The sequence below is a fragment of the Meriones unguiculatus genome, chromosome 4 (assembly GCF_030254825.1).
Source record: "Meriones unguiculatus strain TT.TT164.6M chromosome 4, Bangor_MerUng_6.1, whole genome shotgun sequence".
Classification (NCBI taxonomy): domain Eukaryota; kingdom Metazoa; phylum Chordata; class Mammalia; order Rodentia; family Muridae; genus Meriones; species Meriones unguiculatus.
The window spans coordinates 116,092,051-116,115,762 of NC_083352.1; the positions used below are offsets into that span (position 1 = coordinate 116,092,051).

The 23,712-nt window shown below is 50.5% G+C and overlaps 1 protein-coding gene across 7 annotated transcripts in view; it reads right to left on the reverse strand.

Annotated features, from left to right (window-relative positions):
- Tox2 (TOX high mobility group box family member 2) overlaps positions 1–11,514 on the reverse strand; it is a 113,381-nt gene extending 101,867 nt beyond the window's left edge. For 2 of the 7 annotated variants that reach the window (XM_021636321.2, XM_021636323.2), the window contains exon 1: positions 11,362–11,514. In XM_021636321.2, the coding sequence (XP_021491996.1) occupies positions 11,362–11,460 (99 nt within the window). In that variant the 5' untranslated portion in view covers positions 11,461–11,514. Of the gene's footprint in view, positions 1–8,931; positions 9,025–9,190; positions 9,258–9,883; positions 10,121–10,144; positions 10,633–10,700; positions 10,844–11,361 lie in introns of those variants that run through there. The other 5 variants (XM_060382882.1, XM_060382879.1, XM_060382880.1 and 2 more) reach the window with 5 other exon arrangements.
- Between the last annotated feature and the right edge of the window lie 12,198 nt (positions 11,515–23,712).

Here is a 23,712-nt window from a genome sequence, read left to right on the forward strand (position 1 = left end):
CACACAGAGACGAGAACATGCATGCAGAAGCCACCCATAAAGATAAGGACAAGCCCCAGGTTCCCTGCCACCTGTGACACTCTAGCCATCTGGGCCAGTCCCCACCTGTAAATGGCAGAGGGTCATCTGTGTTTCTTTCTACCCTACTCCCCTCCCCCCCCCATAAAAATACCGAAAAATTTCAAACAAAACTCACTAAGCGGGAACCAGGTGCATCAGGCAGCTCCTAAACATATGTTCACCTTCTCCCCTTGCTTCTAAACCTCAAGAGATTCTCTCTCTCTCTCTCTCTCTCTCTCTCTCTCTCTCTCTCTCTCACACACACACGCACACACACACACACACGCACACACACACACACACACATAAGCTACTCTACCTACCTTAATCTATCTGTAAGTAGAGATAAATATATATACCTTCACACTGCATATATATCCATAATTCCGATACAGATCTGTACATGGGAGAATGCAATCCGTGAAAGCCCAGAAAGCAGCCGGAAGGGGACAGCCAGCAGAAACACTGAGACCCAGCTGGAAAGCAAGAAACCAAAGACTGACAACACAGCCTGGGAGCACTAAGGAACATATATCCCCACCCACAGCCCCTGGTTAGCTACCCTAACCGAACCCTGTAAAGCCCCAGAGAGGCGGCGGAGGCCGGGAACAGGGCGAATGAAGGGACGCATCAGCCCAAAGCCTTCGGTCACTGGCTTGGCCCCAACCTACAAATAAAGACAGCGATGCCTTAGATTTTTGCTGTGATGCTCAGATGAAAAATAACATACATGGTAGAATGGACCACAGATGAAAATAACAGGCATGGTAGAAGTCACCGCTGGTCCAGAACACCGTGTCCCTACCCCAGCACAGCTGGCATGTTGGAGCCAATCACACACTGACCCCTGACCCCTGACCCCCACCTGTTAGACTCCAGAGTACCCCCTCCCAAAAGCTACGACAACCGGGAATATTCTCAAACTGTGCCCTAGTGGAAAAGCACCGGCCTGGGAACTCAAAAGATTCGAGGAGGAGCTGGCAGGATGGTGGGGCTGTTTTCAGTCCAATGCTTCAATCCTGTGTGTTCCTGTCTGTAAATCCCGTATCTGCACAGTTGGCAGTCATTGTATTTACACAGACCCAAACCTACAGGGTGATTTATCACCTTGGCTTGGGAGAAGCAATAAAAACATATGGTCGGTAATTATTAACTTAATGAGTCATGGTAAATGGTAATTTTATATCTTAGTGAGAAGATGTTGCGTGGCACAGGGTGATAAATTTTGATCAATTACCTTGATGCTTAAAACTTGCTACGGTGCGACTGGGGTTTCCGGTGCCTTCTAGAGTGAGCAGGAAGATTGTGGTTTTGCAGGGCGTACTGCTGGGTTTCTCAGGTATACAATAGAGTGCCTACTGTGTGCCTGGTGCTGGGAATTCAGCCCAATCCTGAGTGCTCAGTCGCTCCATGGGAAAGTTGTTTGCCAGATAAAAGACCACGTGGATCTGAGACCTACTGACTCTGACTCAAAAACAAAGACCAAGAGTCGCACACAGTATTGTCAGGGGCAGTGACAGTGCTTGACCTTTGGGAGATGCCTGTCACATGGCCAAATCTTCAATGGAAGGGGAGCTGAGTGGAGGCATGCACAGTGGTGGGAGGCTGTTCCAGGCAGAGGCGAAAGCACCTCAGGGGATCTGGTAACTCCGATGGTGAGGTCTGCCTGCGGGGAGCAAGGGCGCCCACATGCTACGCCTCGGCTTGCTTGGTTTTGAGCAGCGGTGGGTGTAGAGGGACTGAGGCTTCACTTTCAGACCAGTCACCACAATGGTTCCTTGGTCTTGTGATGGTGGGAAAGCTCAGTGGCTTTATGTCTGGCTTCTCCCATGTGCCTGGAGCTTTCTGCCTCTCAAGGACTGGCCCCGTGACTGCAGGGTGCAGGTATCCGGATCACCGGGCTCCATCTCGAGTTGCTGAGGTAGTAACCTGGGAGGCAACTGGAAGCTTGTACTGCTGACAAGAAGGTGGCGCTAATCTCGCTGGTCAGGGAGCGGCGAGGAGGGGGCCATTCAGTACTAGCCTAGAGCCTGGGGAGAAAAGCAGGTCTGCTGAGGACACGGGCTTGTCTTGTAGGCTTGGAGTACAGAGCTCTGACCTGGACAGTCAGGTGGCCTCCTGAAAGTCCCTGACAGGTTCTAAGGACTCTCCTTTACCTTGGGTTTATGTGGGTTTCATGAAAGCATAATCTGGATTAGAGAGTCACCCATGGAAGACTGTGCTGAGGAGAGACTGGGGTGTGAAGTCCACTCAGAAGGACAGGGCACATGCTTGGGCATAGAAAGAAGTTGGTCACAGACCTGAAGGACACTCAGCACCCTGGAGCTTGAGCTGTTCCTGGTAAGGAGGGGTTTGCCAAGCCTGCAGCCCCGCACGCTACCGGCTATAGGCATGGCAGTGGGTGAGCATGGTCCTTCTAACCAAGACTGCTGGTGCGACAGTGTGTGGACCCAGACCTGACCCTTTGTAACTTGGGGTGGTGGACACTAGTGTCTGTTTCATCATGGAGTTGAGCACCTCATGCCCTTGTGCATGCAAGAAAACAGGCCTGGGGTGGCTAAGCCGCGTGCCCAAGGTCACCAGGCCAAGCCAATGAAAGCTCCAGGCATCCGCAGCCCCCTTCTTCTCTCCACCACCTTCAGAAGGAAATAGATGCTGTTAGGAAAGCCAGGCCCCACCCTCTGGGGGGCGGGGCGCAAGAGCTGATCCATCACTAACATTTGAACTCCAGTGCCCTATTCTTAGCAAATGGAGATGAACGTGAGTCTTGCTGTCCTGAACGCTGTGACCTCTGACCCTCCTCCAGGGGGGAGATGCTGATTTGTCATTTGTCAGAGGAAAGGACCGCCAGACCACTGAATAACTTACCTGTGCTCCTGATGGTGAGAGCAGCACCTAATCACAGGTCTGCTGCGTTCCACAGCTGACTTACACTCAACACCAATCCCCGGACTCTAAGAAACCAAGGAAGGGAAAGAGAAGACCCAAAGAGATGACCTACACGACCGAGGATATGTGGGAACCTGTGCACTGTGCACAGACCCAGGCGCTCCATTGCTGCTGGCTGCCCAACCTACTAGACACTGACCCGAGTGTCGCATGGGACAGCGATGGACCCCAATGCACAAAGACTCTTGGTCCTGGCCCTGCCTAGACTCCAGGTACTCACCACAGTCTTCAGGTTTTGAGGCCAAGTTCCTCTAGCACAGGGGACAACTGGGCAGAGCCACATTGGTTTGTTCATTCATTCATTCATTTATGTCAAGAGTAAATGTCTGCTGAGCACCTATCTGCCAGGCCCACTCTGGAGCACAAGAGTCCTCCCTGACCACAGGGACAACATCTTAAAACTCTTTCAAAAGGACCAGTGGGAGTTTGTCACTGTAGCTGAGCCGCTGGTCTCTAGGAGCCTCAGGAGAGGGATGTTTTCACAGCGGCAAGTCCTGCCTCTCCCAGCCCTGTGGTTCTGGTCTGAAATGGATCTAATCACTATTTGTTCCCACACCTGTTCCTGTCATTAGTGTCTTTGCTGTAAGGTGAGGCAGCCAAGAGGCAGCATTCAGAGAGAGAGAGATAGAGAGAGAAACGTAGATTTAGCCTATAGTCTTGGAGGCCAAAAGGCCAGAGAACACAGGCCTTCTGTTCTCTCTCTCTCTCTCTCTCTCTCTCATCTTTTAGCTTCCAGTTTATTTATTTATTATTGAGACAGAATTTCTTTATGTAGCTGAGGCTGGCCTGAAACCCATAATAACCTCTTATAAAATCAGTCTGCCTCCGGTATTTTGTTATAGCAATGAAAAGCAGACTAACACACTCTTCAAAAAGCATTATCACTACCCACTGTGGAGGATCCTTCCACGCACCACAATTACAAAAGACACCCCAGCCATTCATCTCACATTTCATACCACACTGTCCTGAAGGGACAATGGTCACTGATTTGGTTCTCCTTTGTACACAGGGGAGCAGAAACCCAGGGAACGCTAACGTCACTCGGGAGACTGAAGTGAGCAGTAGCAGGCCTGGGCTGCTGCTGCTGCTTTTGACATACAAAAGTGTGACCCTGGGAGGACCCTCTAGACAGGCAGGACTCAAGAGCAGATGGGAAGCGTGGTGTTTTAAATAGGAATAGCCCCATAGACTCGTGTGTTCGAATGCTTGCCTCATAGGAAGTAGCACTATTAGGAGGTGTGGCCTTATTGTAGTAGGTGTGACTTTGTTGAGGAAGTGTGTCACTGTGGGAGCAGGCTTTGAGGTCTCAGATGCTCAAGATACACCCAGTGTGGCTCACAGTCTCCTGCTGCCTGTGGATCAAGATATAGAGGTCTCAGTTTCTTCTCCATGTCTGCCTGCAAGCCACCATGCTCCCTTCATGAAAATCACAGACTAAACCTCTGAACTGTAGGCCAGCTCCAATTAAATATTTTTCTTTATAAGAGTCGCTGTGGTCATGGTGTCTCTTCACAGAATAAAACACTCTAAATAAGGCAGGAAGTAAAGAGCTTCCCAGCCCATGCGGGCTTACAGAAACTGAAGTACCAACCAAAAAGCATTCATGGACTGAATCTGGGCCCCTACACATGTGTTGCTGATGAGCAGCTTGGTCTTCCTGTGGGTCCCCTAGGTAGTGGAGAAGGGACTGTCTCTGACATGGACTCTGTTGCCTCCTTGTGGATCACATTCCCCTAGCTGGGCTGCCTTTTCTGGCCTCAGTGGAAGAGGATGCCCTTAGTCCTGGTGCTACTTGATGTGCTAGGGTAGGTTGGTAAGGGGAGGTGTCCCTTTTTCTGAGGAGAAAGAAAGAGGTAAAGGGGGAAGAAGGTGGGAGGGTAGGAGCAGGAGGAGAGGAGGGAGAGGGCTGCAATCAGGATGTAAAGTGAATAAAGGAAAGAGAGAGAGAGAGAGAGAGAGAGAGAGCTTCCAGGAGAGATCCTTGCCTCCTGGCAAAGCCCTTTAATTCCAGCCAATCCAGGGCTCCTCCCATAGAACTCACCACCTCCCCCGCCCCCAGCAAAAGGAAGCCATGCAAATCTCACCCCCGCCCCATGCTGTAAAGGCCTTAGATGCCCCAAATCCAGGATAAGAAGTAACAGCAACCTCCACTTCGTGGATTTTGCCAAAGGGAGCCTCCAGCCATTCAGTAAACACACTTTTCCTAGTCCCCATCCTTACCCGATGCTGTGCCCAGAGCTGTGTGGGTGGAGAGCAAAATAATTCACCCACTACCACTTAACTTACTGAACCATTATGAGAAGGCACTGTGCCAAGTGCTGGGCATGGTTCCTGCCTGCCAGGAGCCCACACAAATCTGTACAACAACCAAGCCGCCACTATACAAACTGTGGCCTGTAACATGTGACCAGCTGTTACATGTTACATACGGACTCACTGGATGTGGAAATTCTCAGGGTATACCACACACACAGACAGACAGACAGACAGACACACACACACACACACACACAGGACCAAACAAATTAAAATCCCTGAGAGTGTGGCCCAGGAAACTGCTTTCCAAAGCTTGTGAGATCAGAGGCTGCAGATCTGTCTGTAGTTACAATCTCTCAACGCCCTCGTAGAAAACTGGAGTTCCCTTCTCAGTACCCACACCGCCTGCAGCTCTAGCCCCAGAAGACCCAACACTCTCTTCTGTCCTCCACAGACATCTGTATACACATGTGCATACATGCATGAAGACATACACATAAATAAAAATAATAAAGCTTTGGAAAAAACATATCAAGTGACTCTTACTACGTAGATACATTTTCAAAGTATCAGAGGTCTGTCGTCAGCCTCCCACTTTAAACTTGCAAAACAGACTGGGGGTGGTGGGATGGCTCAGTGTTTAAAGCACTTGGAGCATAAGCATGAGGGCCCCAGAACCCAGTGAAAGCCAGGCATGGAGGCACATGTCTATAATCCAGGGCTGGTGGGGTGGAGACAGGTAGGTCCTGGAAGATTGCTGGCCAGCCAGTCTAGCTGACGTGGTGAGTTCCAGGTTCAGTGAGAAACTGGCCTTAATAGTTAAAAACACCCCTGTTCACTTTTGCTTCCTGTTGCTGTGGGAAACCCCATGATCAAAACCAATTTGAGAAGGAAGGGGTTTATTTAGTTTACAGTTTAGAGTCCATCATTTGAGGGAAGCTGGGGGGCAGGAACTGAAGCAGAAACCATGGAGGAATGCTGCTTACTGGCTCTTTCCCAGCTGGCTTGCTCAGCAAGCTTTCTTACACGCATGCCCCAGAACCACCTGCCCAGAGATGATGCCACCTACAGTGGGCTGGGCCCTCCCAAGTCAATCAGCAATCAAGAAAATGTCCAGCAGACATGCCCACAGGCCAATCTCGTAGAACCAATTCCTCAATTGAAACTCCTTCTTCTGAGATCTAAATTTGTATAACACTGACAAAAATTAACCCTAGCTATGACAACACCCATTGTCAACCTCTAGCATGCACGGGGCAAACATACGCATGCGAGCATGCACGCAGGCGCGCGCGCACACACACACACACACATACAGGCATGCACACAACTGCAAAGCAGTCCCAGGCCTTGGCTCATCTTAACTCTCGTCCCTATTTCATATCCAGAGAGTATCGAGAGACATTAACCATAATAATCTATATTTTATCCATAAACAGACAGACAGGAAGATAGATAGATAGATAAATAGAAATGAATCAATAGATAAGCTTTGAGAGCAATAATTTGAGTCTGCTTTGTTCATAACCATAGCGTTAGCTACCTATCAAAGTTCTAGCAGAACTTTTTTTTTCTAGCAGTGATCAATAAATATTTGTTGATTAAGTAACAGATGATAGAACACGCCACATCGCACACAGTACCAGTTAGTTACTGGGAGAGCTTGGAGAAACAGAGAAGACTGCTGGCCACAGAGCGCCCCACAGGGAGTGGTGCCCAGGTTAGCCTTTAGGGCTTATCAAACAAAAATAAAGGATGTTTAGAGCAGAGAGGTTAAATCTCTTGCTGATATAGGTAGCAGGTGGTTGATCCCACCACCAACTAATCAATAGCTGGTTTATGATTTATCCTAGCCTGCGTCCCTCACTCCTGTATCCTGAATTTCAGAAGTAGGCAACGTCTTCCAGAGGACACACGGTAGGGGCGGGGTGGGGCTAAAGTGCTCACTGCTCTTCTAAAGGACCCAGGTTTGATTTCCATCGCCCACAAGGTGGCTCACAGCCACCTGTAACTCCAGTTCCAGAAGGATATGATGCCCTCTTCTGGCCTCCATGGGCGCTGCATGCTCAATCCTGTACACAGGCAAAACCACTATACACACAAAACAAAAATAAATAAATCTTAAAGAAAAAAAATGTTAAAGGATGCCAAGGCTCAGTGATATTAGATAATTTGTTCTTCCCACAAAAGAGTCTTGTAGAAGCACACTGGTGGCAGCTTTGTTTACAAGTTCCCCCAGACTGGAAACAAACCCAAATGCCCATCAGCAGGTGAAGTAACCAATTGTGCTTGATTCACACAGTGCAACGTCACTCAACAACAAAGTGGAACACACTACTCGAGCACTCACTCAACCGAGGACTCTGAAAGGCTGAACAAAGAAGAGGCCATGCTCAAAATGCCTATGCTGCATATGAAATTCTAAGCCTTCAATAGAGTTAATCATCCTAAATCAAACTGAAACAAACCGTGGAAATCAGGTGAGAAGTTGCCACTGGGACAGAGGATGGGGCGCCGGCTGGGAAGGGCACCGAGGAGCTTTCTGGGGTGATGGAAGTATTCTCTGCCGAGACTGGATTGGTGGATACATGGGCGCTTATATCCGCCAAAGCTCGTTTACATCTCCTTATAGGACACCATCCTCGATATTGACAAAGAGCTGGAGACCCCAGAGGTGGCGTAGGGCCAAACCTAACAGCCTAGCTGCCAGGACCTACACAATGGAAGCCCAGAGCCTCAACTTGTCCTCTGACTTCCACACATGCTAGGAATCATTTTCTCTAATTCACAAAGCCACGTACGGAGCTATGAAGCCAGATTCACCCAGTGACCAACTGGCACCGGCATGCCTTAGCTGAGTTGGGCGCTCCCAGACCGGTGAAGTGCCTTCCAAAATCTAAAGGGAAGGAATCCAAACCTCTGTGGGGGGAACATAGGCCCCCAGTCCCCAGACTGTGACAGAGGTTCACAAAGAGGCCAGACCACTGTCCTGCCGTAAATTGAGAAACTTAGATTCAAGCACACTGTTCCTTTCACCTGCCCCATAACCTTCCGTACGCTGCTCTGTGACTCAGCCTGGCCTTCTATGAAGCAAAGAGGAGATCAATAGTTCCCTTCGTGAGATGCCAGATCCTCAACGCCAGAAGCCGGGAGCCAAGCACCGTTGCCACATGTCAAAAGTAACAGGCTTGCCTTATATCCAGTAAGCGAGTTTTCTAGTGCATGCTAATGTTGCTGTGCTTAATAGATTACAAAAGTATGTGGAAGCTGAGATGAAGCCACAACGGCTTTTTATCATTGTGTGTCTTCTCCAACAAAACCCACCAAAAGCACAGCTAGTGCTTTGATTTAAAGGGGCTGGGAATCTCTATGTGGAGGATTGCTAAGGGGACAGTCGCCAAGGGGATGGTCGCCAAGGGGACCGTCGCCAAGGGCCCTTCCAGGTCAACTGCCCCCACGGTTGTCTGACATCGTTTGGGCAAACGCTTGAGAGACAAGCCTCTTGTCCTGGCTACAGGAACAGGGCCCCCAGTGTGTGGGCTGTGTGCTGGCTCCGTAACCCATTCCACACCACCTCCCAACACAAGCGCGCGCGCATACACACACACACATACACACACACACACACACACACACACAGCCCTAATGTGGCTATTACCACACCTCAGGTCTCGGATTACCCTCCAACTCCGGAGAGTGAGCCGCTGTAAGAGAGCTTGAAGCCTGGACATTTTCTTCCATTCCACAACCATCAGTTTCTGATGTCCGGGGGAGGGGAGGAGGAGTTCCTGGTCACAGTGAACCCCAAGAACCAGCACGGAAGACCACAGCCCACTGGGAAATCTGCCAACAGGACTCTGGCTCCAAGCTGAGCCAGGTGCCCCCATCACCCCAGCCTGAAGGGCTGGACGGCAGGTCTCACCTCTGAGCACACGCTCACACCTTCCTTCAAACATTCCAGTGGCCGGTCCCAGCCCTCTCGCCTCAAAACTTCCCCAGCTACGGGCCAGGGTCCTAGAGCGTAGAGAGAACCTCAAAATCTCCACCCTCCACTTCTGCGCCCTCCCCAGCAGGTTGCGACCTCGGAGGTGCTGGTGCTGAGTCAGAGCTTTCTAGAGCTTCAGAATAAAGCGCGCTGGGGTGGGGGTGGGCAGCCGACAGAGCCCTGCTTCCCAAGGGTGGCAGCCAGGAGATGGTCTGGGCCCACCCCGGTGTGGTCTGCAGACGCATCACCTCCAAAAGACCTCTTCCAGTTAATCCCTACCTCCCCCGCCCCGCCCCACCCCCAAGCCTGGGCACCCGCCGGACTTCAAGGCACACATCCCCAACCTCAATCTCCACCGCGGCCTCCAGACCAGAGGGCGAACCCCGTCTAGCCCGTTTGGTATTTCAAACGTAACAAAGCCAAGGGCAGAAGAGGACCCGCGGCTTCGTCCTTCAGATCCCCGTAAAACTCCGCTTGGCGTTTTAAATCTATTTTCCCACCATCACACTGGAAAGCGGCTCCGGAACCGCCTTCTCCCCAAGGCACCATCCCCCTCTCAGGCTTCCAACTTTGCGGCTCAGCGCACAAAAGATAATCCGCTTTCCCCACCGAGAGATGCTTGCCGCCTACCTACGTCCCGGGACTCCCCCGCCTGCACGGCCCGCGCGGCCGGGGACCAGGGTGAGCCGCGGAGGGCTCCCGGCGGCGCCCGCTCCCTTAGGGCCTCAGGACACACTTGCGGAGGCCCAGCCCCGGAGGCCCAGCGATAAGCCGGACGCTCGGCCCCTGCAGCATCCCCGTAGCCGGGGGACCGGGCGGACAGCCTGTGGGGAGGGGGACAGACTCCCCCCCCCCGAGGGTCACGGGTCCAGCCACCCGACGCGCACTCACCACGCAGCGCCGCGGAGCCCCGCGCGTCTGCGCCCCGACCGCCCGGAGACCCACGCGCGCTGTTCAATCCGGGCTCCGAGTGACGAAAAGCCGCGCTCGGCTCCGGCCTGACCGCGACCGACGCACAGACCCGAGGAGGCACCGACCATCTGCCGTCCCAACTAAGTTTCAAAGTTCCCTTCCCCGCGAGGGGAGAGGAGTCGGGGCCGCGCGGCTGCCCTGGCCTTGCCCGCCGGGGTCCGACGCCTCCCGTCTCGGCATCCAGGCACAGCCTCCGGCGGGCGCCACGCTCCGGGGGGGAGGGGGGTCCTGGCTGGAGTTGAGGACAGAGAGCCTAGGAAAACGGGGTGCGGGGGGGCATGAGGTGCCCCTCGCTGCAGCCCCAGCCTTGAGGGACGCCAGCTCCCCCCCCTTCCGGGAAAGGACAGGCCTTGATTGGACGCCACCAGCCTAGAATCTGAGACGCCCGGGGGCAGCGAGGAGCAATTAGTAAAGGACCCAATTAACGCTCGGAACCCCGAGGAGTTGAAACCCCCGAAGCGCCGAGTATACGGACCACCTAGGGGTGGGGGCGGGAAGCGGAGGGTGCCGGAGCCCGTGCGTTCCCCGGGTGTGACCGGCTGGCCGTCTGAGCGATTTGTAGCTTCTCGTCCGAGAGGTGGATCCCCGCGGACCGTGTGCGTGCACTTGTGGGTCGTTCTGAGTGCGGGCTGTGACTGTCGGAGCTACTTCTTTTGTGTGGCTGTCCCCGGCTGTCACTGGATGTGACAGCGCGTCAGGAGCGAGCGCAGCAAGCGTGGCGCGTGTGGATGTTCGTGTACGTGGGCGAGGGGCCGCGCGCGGCTGGGGAGAGGCGACCGGCACCGTGACTCGTGTGGGACGGCGGAGGCCGTGTGTGGTGCCGCCTGGCTGGGTGACGGAGACAGAGTCGCCGCGCGCTCGGCTTGTGAATGAACGCGGAGCGTGGGCGAGGGTGTCGCTGTGTCGTCGGTCGGGCCGACTTCTGCCTGCGATCTACAACTCGGGGCGCGCGCGCGTGTGTGTGTGTGTGAGTGTGTGTGTGTGGCCGCGAGGGCGGCGGTGCGAGCGGCACGTGCCCGTCGGTGCAGCTGTTGGATGCGTGCCCCACCGTGTGCGCCCCGGAGGGGCCGCGGCCGCGAGGTGACTGCTGCCGCCCCTCCACGCTCCAGCCCGGGACGCTCGGCCCCCTCGCCTACCTTGCCGCAGTGGTAGTAGTCCAGGTGTGCCAGGCCGGCCGGCTCGGCCCCGGGCCGCGCGCCTACCGCGGGCGCCGAGGGATACAGGCGGACGTCCATGGCGGGCGCGGCGGCGGCGGCGGCGGCTCCCGCGGGCAGTGCCTGGGCGGGCAGCGGTGGGAGCCCTATGCGAGCGGGTGTGCGAGCGCGGGGGGCGGGCCGGGGGCGGCGCCCGCGGGGGAGCCACGCCCTCCCGCCACGCCTTCCCCCGCCCCTCCCGCCGGCGCTATTGTTCCCGCCTCGGGCGCCGCCGTGGGTGAGGGGCCCACGGGTCCCAGTAAGGGTTGGGCTGTGGCCCTGGTCCCCGTCCAGTCCTCCGCCCCTGGAGTTACTTGCCCAGTCCAAGGGGACCTTTCCTGTCCCGCCTTTTGTCACCAGGAGCAAGAGCAAAAAGGAACTCCCAGGCCACCCCTGTCCAGGAATGGGACATTCCCCGCCCTGAATACCGGGGGGAGTGCCAATCCCCACCGGACACGGGGGGGCAGTAGGAAGTGGTTGTAGGAACACCCATCTGGAGATGGGTGCTGTCTTACCTGTCGAACTGGGCCCCTTGACTCACACGGATCTCAAACCTCCACCCCACCCCCACCCCCAACACACACACCTCAAACTGATCTGAGTTATTCAGAGAGGGCCAGGGGAGCAAAGTGCAAAAGGGTTAATTTTATGTATTGGAAAACTGAGGCAGGGACTCGCAGCATTATTGGAAAGCACTTGTATAGAGACGGAGGAAAACCGCTGCCTCCTTTAGTGGTAAGGTCAGGAAGGGTCAGAAACCTGGTACACTTGGCCCATCACCCAAAGCTTTCTGGACACCAGAGAAGCAGGGCAAATCAGCACCCTTACTCCTCAGACACTTGCTAGCCACAATACCTGTCCGCGTCTATCTTCTACTCCTTGGCTTCTAATCACCCCACCCCCATCCAGTTCCTGGGTTCCGGTTCCGGAACATTTTCCAGGTCTGTCTAGGAAGGACAACTGGAAACTGCTTGAGCCTGTTGCCGGCTTAGAAGACAGCTTGGAACTATCCTAACTCCAAACTGCTTCTTGGACTCTGCTGGTCCTGGCCAGGAGCACGAACCACCATAACCATGAAATCTGGGCACCTCAAGATCAGTGTGGGAACTGGTCTTTCAGTGAAGGTTAGAGAACAACAGAGGGAAATTACAGCCCAGAGAGGAAACAACTTCTAAATAAACTTCAGTCATTGTTTCTAGAAGCACCAGGCTTGGCCTTATCAAAAAAGGAATTTCCCCAGGCTCTCTCCTTTTTCTTTCTTTCTTTTTTCTTTTTCCTCTCCCAGATCTGGGTACCCAAGTAGCCTAGCAATATTCAGGGAAACACACACACACACACACACTCTCTCTCTCTCTCTCTCTTCTCTGTGTTACTTTATCACAACTCAAATATTTCCTATGCACATAGATGGCTTCTGCGTCCTCTGTCCTGTTTGCCTTTCTTTCCTGGTGCCATTAGCCCGCTAGATTGCTCCAGCCTTGTAATCAACCTTAATGTCCCACTGAATAAACCCACCCAGTTTGTTCTTTAAGGCTTCCTTGGGTATTGACCTTTGCACTTTAATAAAAATCAGCTGGGATTTTTGTTGTTTCCACCTTGAATCATTATGTCAGTTTGGGTGAAGTGGGTGTTTTCTGTGTGAATTATTTTTATCCATGAACATGGTATATCCACTTATTTAAGGTTTCTTTTCAAGTTCTCTTAGCAATGTTTTGTGTGGGAAAACCTGGCACGTCTTTTATTAGATTTACAACTGGGTTTTTGTTGTTGTTGTTTAGGGGCTGTTGTCAATTATTTATTTTGTTTATGGCTAATATGATGGCCCTGGCTTTCTAACAACCCCACAAATCCTTTGACATGCCTCTCAAGGACTAGAATCTAGTAATCTCCTTCTTGAAAAAGGTTGATCTTAGCAAATGGTGCTTAGGAAACAGTGTGACTTCTGAGGCCAGTTCATAAAAGCTGACACAGCCTCACCTTCTCGGCTTCTTTGTGGACTGCCGTTTGGAGCTGTAAGCCACTGCGTAAGAGGACTGAAACCAGAAGAGAAGCCCTGAAAAGCCCAAGAGGCAGGCAGAATCTCTGTGAGTTCAAGGAGAGCCTGATCTATGTAGTTAAGTTCAAGGCCCACCAAGGCTACATAGAAAGACTCTGTCTCGATAGATAGATAGATAGATAGATAGATAGATAGATAGATAGATGTGTGTGTGTTCAGTTGCCATGGCGGACAATACATGCTTATTGTTTTAAGCTACAAAATTTTGAGGTTATTTCATAGCCATATATACCTAGAATATACTAGAACTAAATGTCCTAAATAAATCTCACGATATCCTAATAGCCAGCAACATCACCAAATTCACTAATTCTAATAATTTGTTCTAATAATTCTAATAATTGATCTTTGGCTTTTAAAAACCATAGAGCTATGGTTCTGCCCCATCTGTAAAAAACGAACGTTTGCTCTTAATTTTCAATCCTCATATGCTTTGTTGCTTTTGTCTTGTCTTGTCTCACTGGCCAGTGTCACTAATGTAACATTTGAGAGAAGCCACCAGCAGCTGACTGTGTCTCCTTCTGAGCACAGAAGGAGAATCAACGCTTGCCATGAACTGTGTGCTTGCTGTTCTTTTGTGGTTTTCCACTTTTCTTTGCTTTGTGTTTTATGGATACCTCTGGAGTGTGTGTGTGTGTGTGTGTGTGTGTGTGTGTGTGTGTGTTTTCCAAGGGGACGAATGGAAGGCTGATGTGAAGCCCACCAGGGAAGATGTACAGGCCCCACAGCTCAGCCTTAGCTTATTCTCATCAGATAGGCTGTCCTAAAGGATAGACTGAAGGAGCATCTCAGCCATGTTCTTAGTGTCAGGGTAAGACTGGGCCTTGAACTCTCCTCTGTTTCTGTTAGCCTCAGTAGGAAGCTTAGAGTGGGCAAGCTGACTCAGGCCAGCTCGGCTGTTTCTCCGCTGCAGCGGCTCAGGACTGGGGGTGACTGCTTCCAGTGTCTTTTGCCATCAAGTAGCTAACAGTCAACGCAGATGCGCTTGTCTATTTTTTATTGATACTTAGATATGTCGGGGCAACGGGAGATGATTGTTATTAAAATGACAGCCTAATACGGTTCCTGAGAGGAGGGGGCCACACTGTGTTGGGGATGCATGGGGCACTTCCATGAAAGCACAAGTATCAGTTGGGGCAGAAGAAGAGAGTAGAATCCTACATAAGGGCTTTCATCATAGATCCCACAGGTTTAGGTTGGCTGGTTTGAATACTCTCAGTAGATCTGGGGTTAGGGCCTGGTCCTCGTTGGCTGGTACCTGGCCCTTGGGTAATTTGAGCAAGTGCTATTGATTCAGAGTACAGATGCCCAATGAAAAAAGGGAGGTAGAAAGCAAAAGATTCTGGGTTGTCCGTTTGTTTTTAAAACATATGCTCGTAGGCAAATCATATTCTGTTAGGGATAGAGATGGACTAATTCTAGACAGAACTGTCCCTCCAGGGTTTGCGAGAACCCAGTTGTCAAAGCCTCAGATTGCAAAACGATGAAAGATTTGGCTTTTTTTACTAAATAGTGACACACGGATAGAGGAATGAGGAGGCGAGCCAGGAAAAAGTAACTGTCAAGAAAAGGTGCATTACCGTGGGCAGTTGGGTCTGAATGCCTTCGGGGGGTTCTGTGAGACAGAGTAGTATGAATATGTTGCAGAATTATCCCATTCAAGAGGCAAGGAGCGGGGGTCTTAGCACGCCTTAACAACCGGGGTTAAGTCGTGCGCTGAGACAAAATTCTTTCCCAGGCATTTTGTCCCGGCAACTGGACGAGAAGAACGTGCAGCAGAGGTGTCCTCTGGGTACACAGAGGCAGGACTCAACAGGCAGAGGTAGGGTGGCATTCTGGAACGTGAGGGCGGTGGGCATTCGGCAGAGTCTCAGCGGGTCTGCCACGGGGCTCGGGTCTGCGACACCCGAGTGCAGCTCTGCTTTTCTTCCACACTTCACTCCGCGCCTGTGCGCAGAAACAGCCTCTCGGGCACTCTCTAGGCCTGGGTACTTGTTGTCTGAGGGCAACAGTTGAGCCCTGCTAGAGCCCTGGCCACTGTGCTCCTCTACATGGGCCAATAACACTTCAATTCTATTCATTATTTCTGACAAGCGGCCAAGCCAGCCTGGAGCCTCTGCCGACACTGTCTACTGGGCAGAAGATCAAATGGGCACATTGCATATGGCGGAGACTCTGGCCCAAGATCACTTCCTCAGCCCCAATACACGGAACACAAGACCAGCACACTGGAGCTCTGGATTCGAATCCTGAACTCTGCTCATCCCCCTGCTTGCCTTCAGACAAGACTCTGAACCTCTTTAGCCTCAGCTTTCCCTTCTGCAAAACCGAGTGTTAATAGCTGCCCGTGTGTCACCATGTGAGAGAGAAATCAGCAAAGCTAAACGTGAATAAATCACACTAAAAGAGAAATACTTAGACATGAACACACTTTATCTAGAGGGAAATAGCAAAGCACTAGTAACGACTACAAACTGCTGCCTGTCCTGTGCCCGGAGCTCCGAAGAGCGCTGTGGGCCCGCTTCCTCTGTCAGTCTTACCGATCGCCCCAGGAAGTAGGTGCTACTTCCATGACTGCTTTAAACACAGAACGGAAGCACAGAGTGACCAGCTTAGCACACAGTACGCTGGGAAATGCAGCCAGCTGAGGTGGCCACAAGGCTTCCTCATGGAGCCCCAGGCCTCCCTGCGTCTGTCTAAGCTTTCTTAGACAGTTCAGCTCAGGAGAGAAGGAAAACTGTCAGTGTTTCAGCTGGGATTGCATTTCATTATTAACTGAACTTGAGATTTGAAATATTTGAAACACAAATATCTTTTAATTTTTCCATCCATATTAATATAGAAGAATTTTTTGAAGTGTTAGGTGTTTATCTTATAGCCAGGAAACTTGCCAAGCTCTGTTTATTCTAATCCCTTTCTCTGCCATTTCTCTCATTTTCTATATGGAATATCATGGCAACCGCAGAAAGAAAAAGAGAGTGGCTCTTCTCTTTTCTAATTATTTCTTCGCTTTGTCTTTGCTTTTACCTCCTCCCAGTTTTATTGAGATTTGTACATACATGTTTGCGTATATCTGTAATGTATAGCATATATACATATATATACATATATTATGTCCTTACCTTTGTAGCACTTTTTTCACAGTGGGAACATTTCAGATTTAATCTTAGCAACTTTCAAGTATGCAACACATTGTTATTAGTCTTTCTCTTTCCTTATTGCATTGTCCAGCTCCTCTAGAGTATCGACTAGCTGCAATTAGTAACATCAGGTACCTTGTCTATTCCTCGATGCTTGGATGAACAGGCACCTTACATTCCACATCTTAGCCAGTGAGGAAGATACTACCTGGTAGGCTGGTAGTGAGACAATGAAAGCATATCCCGTGTCCACAGGCTGCAATTCTACACGATGCTCTTTTCAAATTCGCTTTAATGGTGTCCAGTTACCCTTTGAATAAGGAAACCGACAGGTCACCAAGGCCCCCAATGATGTCTGCGACAAAACTTTGACTCGATTTTCTTGTTCAGAAGGAGGACGCAGGAAGGAAGTAGGATGTTCTGGTTCTGCCTTAGCTGGTGTATTATTTGTTGCCTTATTTCTGCTCCTGTTTGCTCGGTAGCCCCTTTAAAAACACTCCGAGAAGGAGACCACTCTACATAAAGAAATTTGAATTTTTGAATGCCTGCTTCCCATCCGAAATGTCACTCACACATTAAGTCTGTGTCCCTGAGTTGCTGTGGCAACTTCAGCAGCACTCTTTGCCCAGGGTGACAAAGGGGCCCTTTGTTAGCCCGGGAGGCCAGGTCTGGGTGCAGGGACATCCTATTCAGCCCATTCAAACAAAGGAGCCCACGTCCCCCCTGCCTGAGTAGGCCGGCCACTGGCCCAGTGGTGCCTCAGCTGCTGACAGTCTTCTGAGAGAGGAGACTGTCCCCTACGATTGCCCTCTTTGAAGCAAAGTTGGTTTTCTTTTTCCTTCTTTTTTTTCCCCTCTTTTTCTCTCTCTTTGTGCTACTTGCCATACAACCACACACAGAGACACATACACAGAGGGGCCTACTCATGCTTTTGCAAAGAAAAACACCCATGTGCGGTCTCCCTGGAAGAGGCGTGAGGACCTAAGATCTTAATCAAATTTCCTAAAGTTGCTTATTAAAAATGGACAGTCTAGCAGCCATGAGTGAGTAACAGGGTCTCAGTTTTAACACGCAGGCCGGCCCTGCTGTGGAACTAGGTCTTAGCTGCCGCTGGCCCTTAGTAGCCTCTGGACCCAATAGTGAAGGGGTTTTGATAAAGGCAGGCTTCCCAAACATGATCTGGGAGCTCATTTTTCTTCTCTCCTGGACCACTCCATCCCCACCCACCATCCCCAGGGTTGAAACCTAGGGTGCTGGAGCCCACCAGCCGAGTCGAACTTCTTGAGTGGGGAGTGAGGATTGAAAGAAAATTTTAAAACCAACACACTACACATGGGATCGGTTGGAGAGAGCTGTCAGTAGGAACTGTCACACCTGTTTATTCCACAATTCCTTTTTATAGTCAGAGCAAAGTACCTGGCTGCAATGAAGGGGTTCATTGTGAAGTCAAACTTGTTTACCTCAACCACCTGTCTCACACAAACAAAAAGAAGTGAACTTGGCAAAATATCCTGCCTATCCCTGTCTCCAGGTGAAGGCCCAAGTGAAAACAAACAGCTCGCCACACTAGGGCAAGCAGGGGGACCACAAGGCTGGGGGACCAGCTCCCTGACTTCTGGCCTTGGGTTCTTCAGGCTCACGGGTGAATAGGCCCAGGTCTTACCTGCAGCCTGTAGCCTCTCTTTAGCCCCCACTGCCATGGGCATTTTATGCCTACTGCCACCAGAATGAGGCATTTGTTTCATGATCATGCCCACCAGAATTGTTTCAAGTTTCTCTCTCTGCTCTGGTGGTACAGCAGAAGCTAAGACAGCAGATTCTGACATAGGCAGAAATAGTGTTGATCCCACCCATGCACTGTAGCTAAGGGCCAGCACAGAGCCTGATATGCCCGAGGATGTATATGCTGACCTTTTGCATCACCAATGAATGATTAGACTCTGGGATTAGATTCAGTTCATCTTATCAAGCAGACTCACTGAAACCATTCTCTCTTCATTTTACTTCCTTCAAAGGGTGTAGTCAGGCCTGGCCCCCAAGACATGTTTGGTTTTCTTGTCTGGAGCTGGCTTGTCTAGTCCTCCCCCCACCCCCATATTAAAACTAGTTCTGCAGAATGCACAGACTTCTGCACTCGTCCAGGAAGACTGACGGCACAGCACAGCACAGCACAGCACAGCACAGCACAGCACAGCACAAGTGTGTTCCCAAGTACAAAGAGAGAGCGTGTGGGCATCAGGCTAGACTTGGATTTCTTTCAATGACCTCTTGGAGGAGGGAATTTTATTCTCTAGGATTGGGGCTTGGCCAAGGTGGCCAAGCTGGGTCAGGAATGCTTCCTTTATTCCTCAGCAACTCTGTAACTACGTTTAGATTTGTTAATATCTTTTTAAGCCTACTCCTTCCCGTGTTTGTTACATTTTCATTTGTCCAGAAGCTAGGACCAGGAATGAGAACATATCCCTGCCTCTAGCCTGGCACACACACACACACACACACACACACACACTGGAACTCTTACAGTTACAGTAGATAAAATAGCTGCATTTATAATTCCACCCCGCCCCCCTTTGTGCTTTTGTTGTTTTGCTGAGTACCAAAAACACAATTCCAAAATGGCAGTAGATTTCAGCAGCTTTGAAATAGGCTAGGTTGGGCCAAAGGCAGTTTCATTTTGGATGTTGTGTGGCCCTGTGTTTGGGTCTTATATTAAATTAACAAAGGCATGGCTGTGGTCAGGCTCCTATTACTGATGTCTGGCACAGTGCCTGACCCACATGGGGCTCCATAAATCTAAGAAACCCACACCCTGGGTTCCTGTGACCTCCCTGAAAGGCAGCAGATTAGAGTTGGCAGAAAAGCCTGTTATTTGTGGTTTTCTGTTCTAAATCCAAGCTTTTCTCCTATTGTGGTAAAACCCATGAACACATGTGGATAAGACAGGATTCCCCGTGCCAAGAGCAAGTAGTGTGGCTTAGAATAAACTGCCAGAAAGTAGCTATTATTAATAAATGAATGAAACAGATAAGAAATAATGTCCCAAGATGGGCTTTGTATATCGCATGATTTCTCGAAGATAAAAACATGAGGGACTCTTCCTTTTCCTAGCATGTTTTTCATTGTGTATGTGCATATGTGTATGTGTGTGAATGTATGGAGATCCAAGGATAACTTGCTGAAGCCAGTTCTCTCCTCCAACCATATAGGTGCTAGAGACTGAAAGCAGGGACCCTGCCTTGTAGCAAAAAGAACACATTGCACACAGGAAAGTTGGGAGGGTCTGGAGGGAGGCATCCTTTCGGGTACCCTAGTTCTGCTTGGCTTCTCCTCCCACACTGTACTCTATCTCTCTGTGCTCCCACCCCCATTTCCTCCATCCCCTTTCACACCTGCTGCTGCTCTCTTCCCCACCCTCCGACTAGACCCCCCACTTCCTCCTCCTGCTCACCAGTCCTAGCTCTCCCTTCCACATCAGAAGCTCAGTGTGGATGGAAGGGAGGGGCTCCAAAGGCTTCTCCTGTCTGGTATTCTGGCCAGGGCCCAGAGTTCCAGAGTAGAGCATCTGAATAGATAGTGTTGAGGGTGATGTGTGGGGGCAGGGAGGTTCAAGCCTTAGTACTTAGGAAGTAAGGTTGGCCAAGTCAGGGGAGGGTTAGAAGCAGGCTGACACCTGCAAAATGACTGGAGACAGAGGACAATTTTTGAACAATTATTGTGGCATTCATGTGGAGGTCGGAGGACAGCTTCTGTCTCTTTTATTTAGCCCTCAACTTTTATTCCTATCTCCAAATAAAAAAATTAATATTACTATTGACCCACGTGTATATACCTGAAATCCTTTCTTCTTTCACAGTAGTACGGGATCTTTTAACTTCATGGCTTCTGTCACTATGGAAGTTTTCCCTTTTTATGCAACTTAATCTGTCAATCTTTCCCTTTTGTTTTTTCTGAAGATCGCTAAAATATTCTCCTTTGTTTCTTCTGCGCTGTATGGATTGCTTCTTGTTTCCTTTTCATCTTTGATCTATTTGAAGTTTATGGGGAGGGGACAAAACAGCTTTCCCCTTTTAATCCAAACGGCTAAATACAAAGTAGTGACCAACTTACTGTTTCCTCCCCAAATGTGACCTCTACCTCATCACTGCTGAGTAAGTACCCAGGACAGTCCATACCTCATTCCCGTTCTCCCCCTTCCATTTGTATCCTCTTCCTGTACCCCATAACCCACTAAGTAGGTCAGGCAAATGTCACACAAGGTCATGCTTCAAACAATTCCATTCTGTTCTTTCATCCCCATTCTTTCAGATTCGTAATCAGCCTGTTAAGTTCCCACAGATCCACATGGAATATTCTTTCTGAGGGCTGTGCTGTAGCTCAGTGGGAGAGCTTTGCTTAGCATGCCCAGAGACCTGAGCATGGGAGAACTTGAACTCAAGGCCAGGTGGACTGTGCATCCTCAATACACTACATCTCTAACTCTGTTACCTGCCTTTGGATCTCTAGCTAGGCTGCCTTGTCTGGCCTCAGTGGGAAAGGATGCAGCAGATTAGACCTGCTGCAGCTTGATGTGCCAGGGTGGGTTGGTACCCATGGGGGGGTCCCCTTCTCTGAGAAGGGGAGAAGGAGGTGGGGGGAGGAGAGTGAAGCTGGGACTGAAAGGAGAGGAGGGAGGGGCTTCCATCAGACTGGAAAATGATTAAATAAATAAATTGATGAAAAAATGTGGCTGTTTAGCAACCTCCCACCTTATTTCTTTCTGTGTTGGTTCTTAGCTTGACACAAGCAAAAGTCATTTGGGAAGAGATGCTCTCTCAACCGAGAAAATGCCTTTCTAAGATCGGACTATAGGTAAAGCTCTGTGCCATTTTCTTGACTAATGATTAATGTGGGAAGTGGGTGGGGTCACCTGCTGGGCAAGTGGTCCTGTGTTGGGTAAGAAAGCAGGCTGTGTAAGTCTGGGGAGCAAGCCAGTAGGCAGCACCGCCCTGTAGTCTCCACTTCAGCTTCTGCCTCTAGGTTTCTGCCCTGACTTCCTTCAATGATGGACTCTGACATGAAGGCGAAATACACCCTGTCCTCCCCAAGCTGCTTTTGGTCACGGCATTTACCCCAACAATGGACCCTGACTAAGACTCTTTGATGACAGATCCCTTATTTCTTCATCAGGACCATGCTATGGTCTTATTTTTGGGGGTGTCCTTGAAGAACGCTTGACCTTCAGAACACCACACGTTCTTGTTTCTTCTCTCTCCTGAGGCCATTCCTTCCACACAGATCCCCTGTTTCCTCCCCTGACTTCTGAAGGCATTGGTTAAGATGACCTCTGGCCTTGAAAGCAGGCATCGTTGAACACATCTGCAGTTATTCAGGATCTGGAGATAGGAGGACCACTTGAGCCAAGGAATTTGCAGCCAGCTTGGTAGCACAGTAAGACCCTGTTTCAAAAAAGAAAAAATAATAATGTTGAAGAGTGAAGCCTCCATGTTGATCCATGACTATCTGAAACAAATTTGCAACAGCAACGGTAATGGAAATTTGGTAGACTTTGGAGAGTGGCCTCCCCTGCCCTTGGCCAAGTGACCCCAGGAGCAGTTCAGTCCTGGGTTCAGCATCCACCATCGCTCTTCGATTATGACTGGGGAAGGCATCTCGGAGCCTCCACTTCCATGTCTGCAAAAGGAAGAAAATAATGCTCAGATGTTGCCAAGATTCATTCACTCGTTCGGCAGTATGAAGGTGTGTGAGTGCATGCATGTGTATAAGCACACACATGTGTGTCTGTCTGTGTTGGTGTATATGTGTATTCATACATGTGTGTGCATGTATGTATGTGTGTGTGTGTTTGAGCACTCATGTATGGTATAGATACACACACAGAGGTGGGCAGGGGCAAAGAGTTTATTACACATTCAGCACCACCTTAAAGAGGTTAGGCACTGACAAAACAGAAACCACGTTTTAGTGAAGCAGATTAGAAGGTGCTAATGAAAACTGGGAGGAAAACAAAGCCAAGAAGCAGAATGGGCTGTGACGATTGGGCTGAGAAGGATGAGGAAGAGTGTTAGGGTAACATCTGGCTGTAGCAGGCTAGTAGCGGGTGCAGGGACATCACCCACGTGCTATTATCAGGAGAGAGATTAGTGTGGTGGGTTAGAGCCGTGAGAGACGGGCATGATGTGAAAGCAGAGGGTCTCTGGGTATCTTCAAAATACCCTGGAAATATTAAGAACTGTGTTACCATTGAGGTAGCTGCCATTAAGGTGTAAGATGGCGAGCTAGGGGCAGAGTTCAGCCAGGATCTGATGTGGACTTCAGAGGGCCCTATGAGTTCTTGTTAACAGCCACATGCTGCCTCCTGGGACTGAGTCATTTTTCTAGGCAGGAAGCTCTTGGGATGGGCTGAGTGCAGATAGGTCCAGGAAGAAGCCCCCTGCCCTCCCAGCTGACTCTATCTGAAGGAAGGAAGGAAGGAAGGATTGGTCAGTGTCTCTCAAACTCTGATCCACCCAGGATCCCCAGGGCGATGGCTGTGCCCCTGCCCTATAAATTATGCTTCATTAGATCCTAACAAATTCAAAGAACGTAGCTCAAGTGCAAAGTGCAGGCTGCCCCAAATAGCCACTTGCTCCTGGAATCTGTTCCCTGCTTCCTCCTGGCTCCCCAACCTCAGATCCTGAACTTCTCTCACCTCAGCACTGGCCCTTGGGGTCCTGGCAGGAGAGGGTTAAAGCTGTGAGAACTGGAGAGTCTTCTCTCAGGAGATTGGAATGTGGAGGGGCTGGGCTGGGTAGAGCCGGTGGTCCAGGGCTGAGCAAGGCCATTGTTACAGAGCAAGTGAGCCCCGGGAACAGAGCAGGGACTCTAATTATGGGACACTTGTGTCTTCTCTGACTGTAAGGTCTTTGTGACCCTTAGCATAAGAACCAAGGAGCTTGTGGCCTTGCTGTGGTCCTGACTTGCCCTAGGCTGCTGTGTAAAGAAGAAAAACTATTAGCTGGGACATCATAAAATACAGCCCAGAGATTCCTGTTTGGGTCACACTGGAATTGCCCAGATGCTTGAAAATGCAAATCCAGGCTCTTGGATTTGAATCTGTGG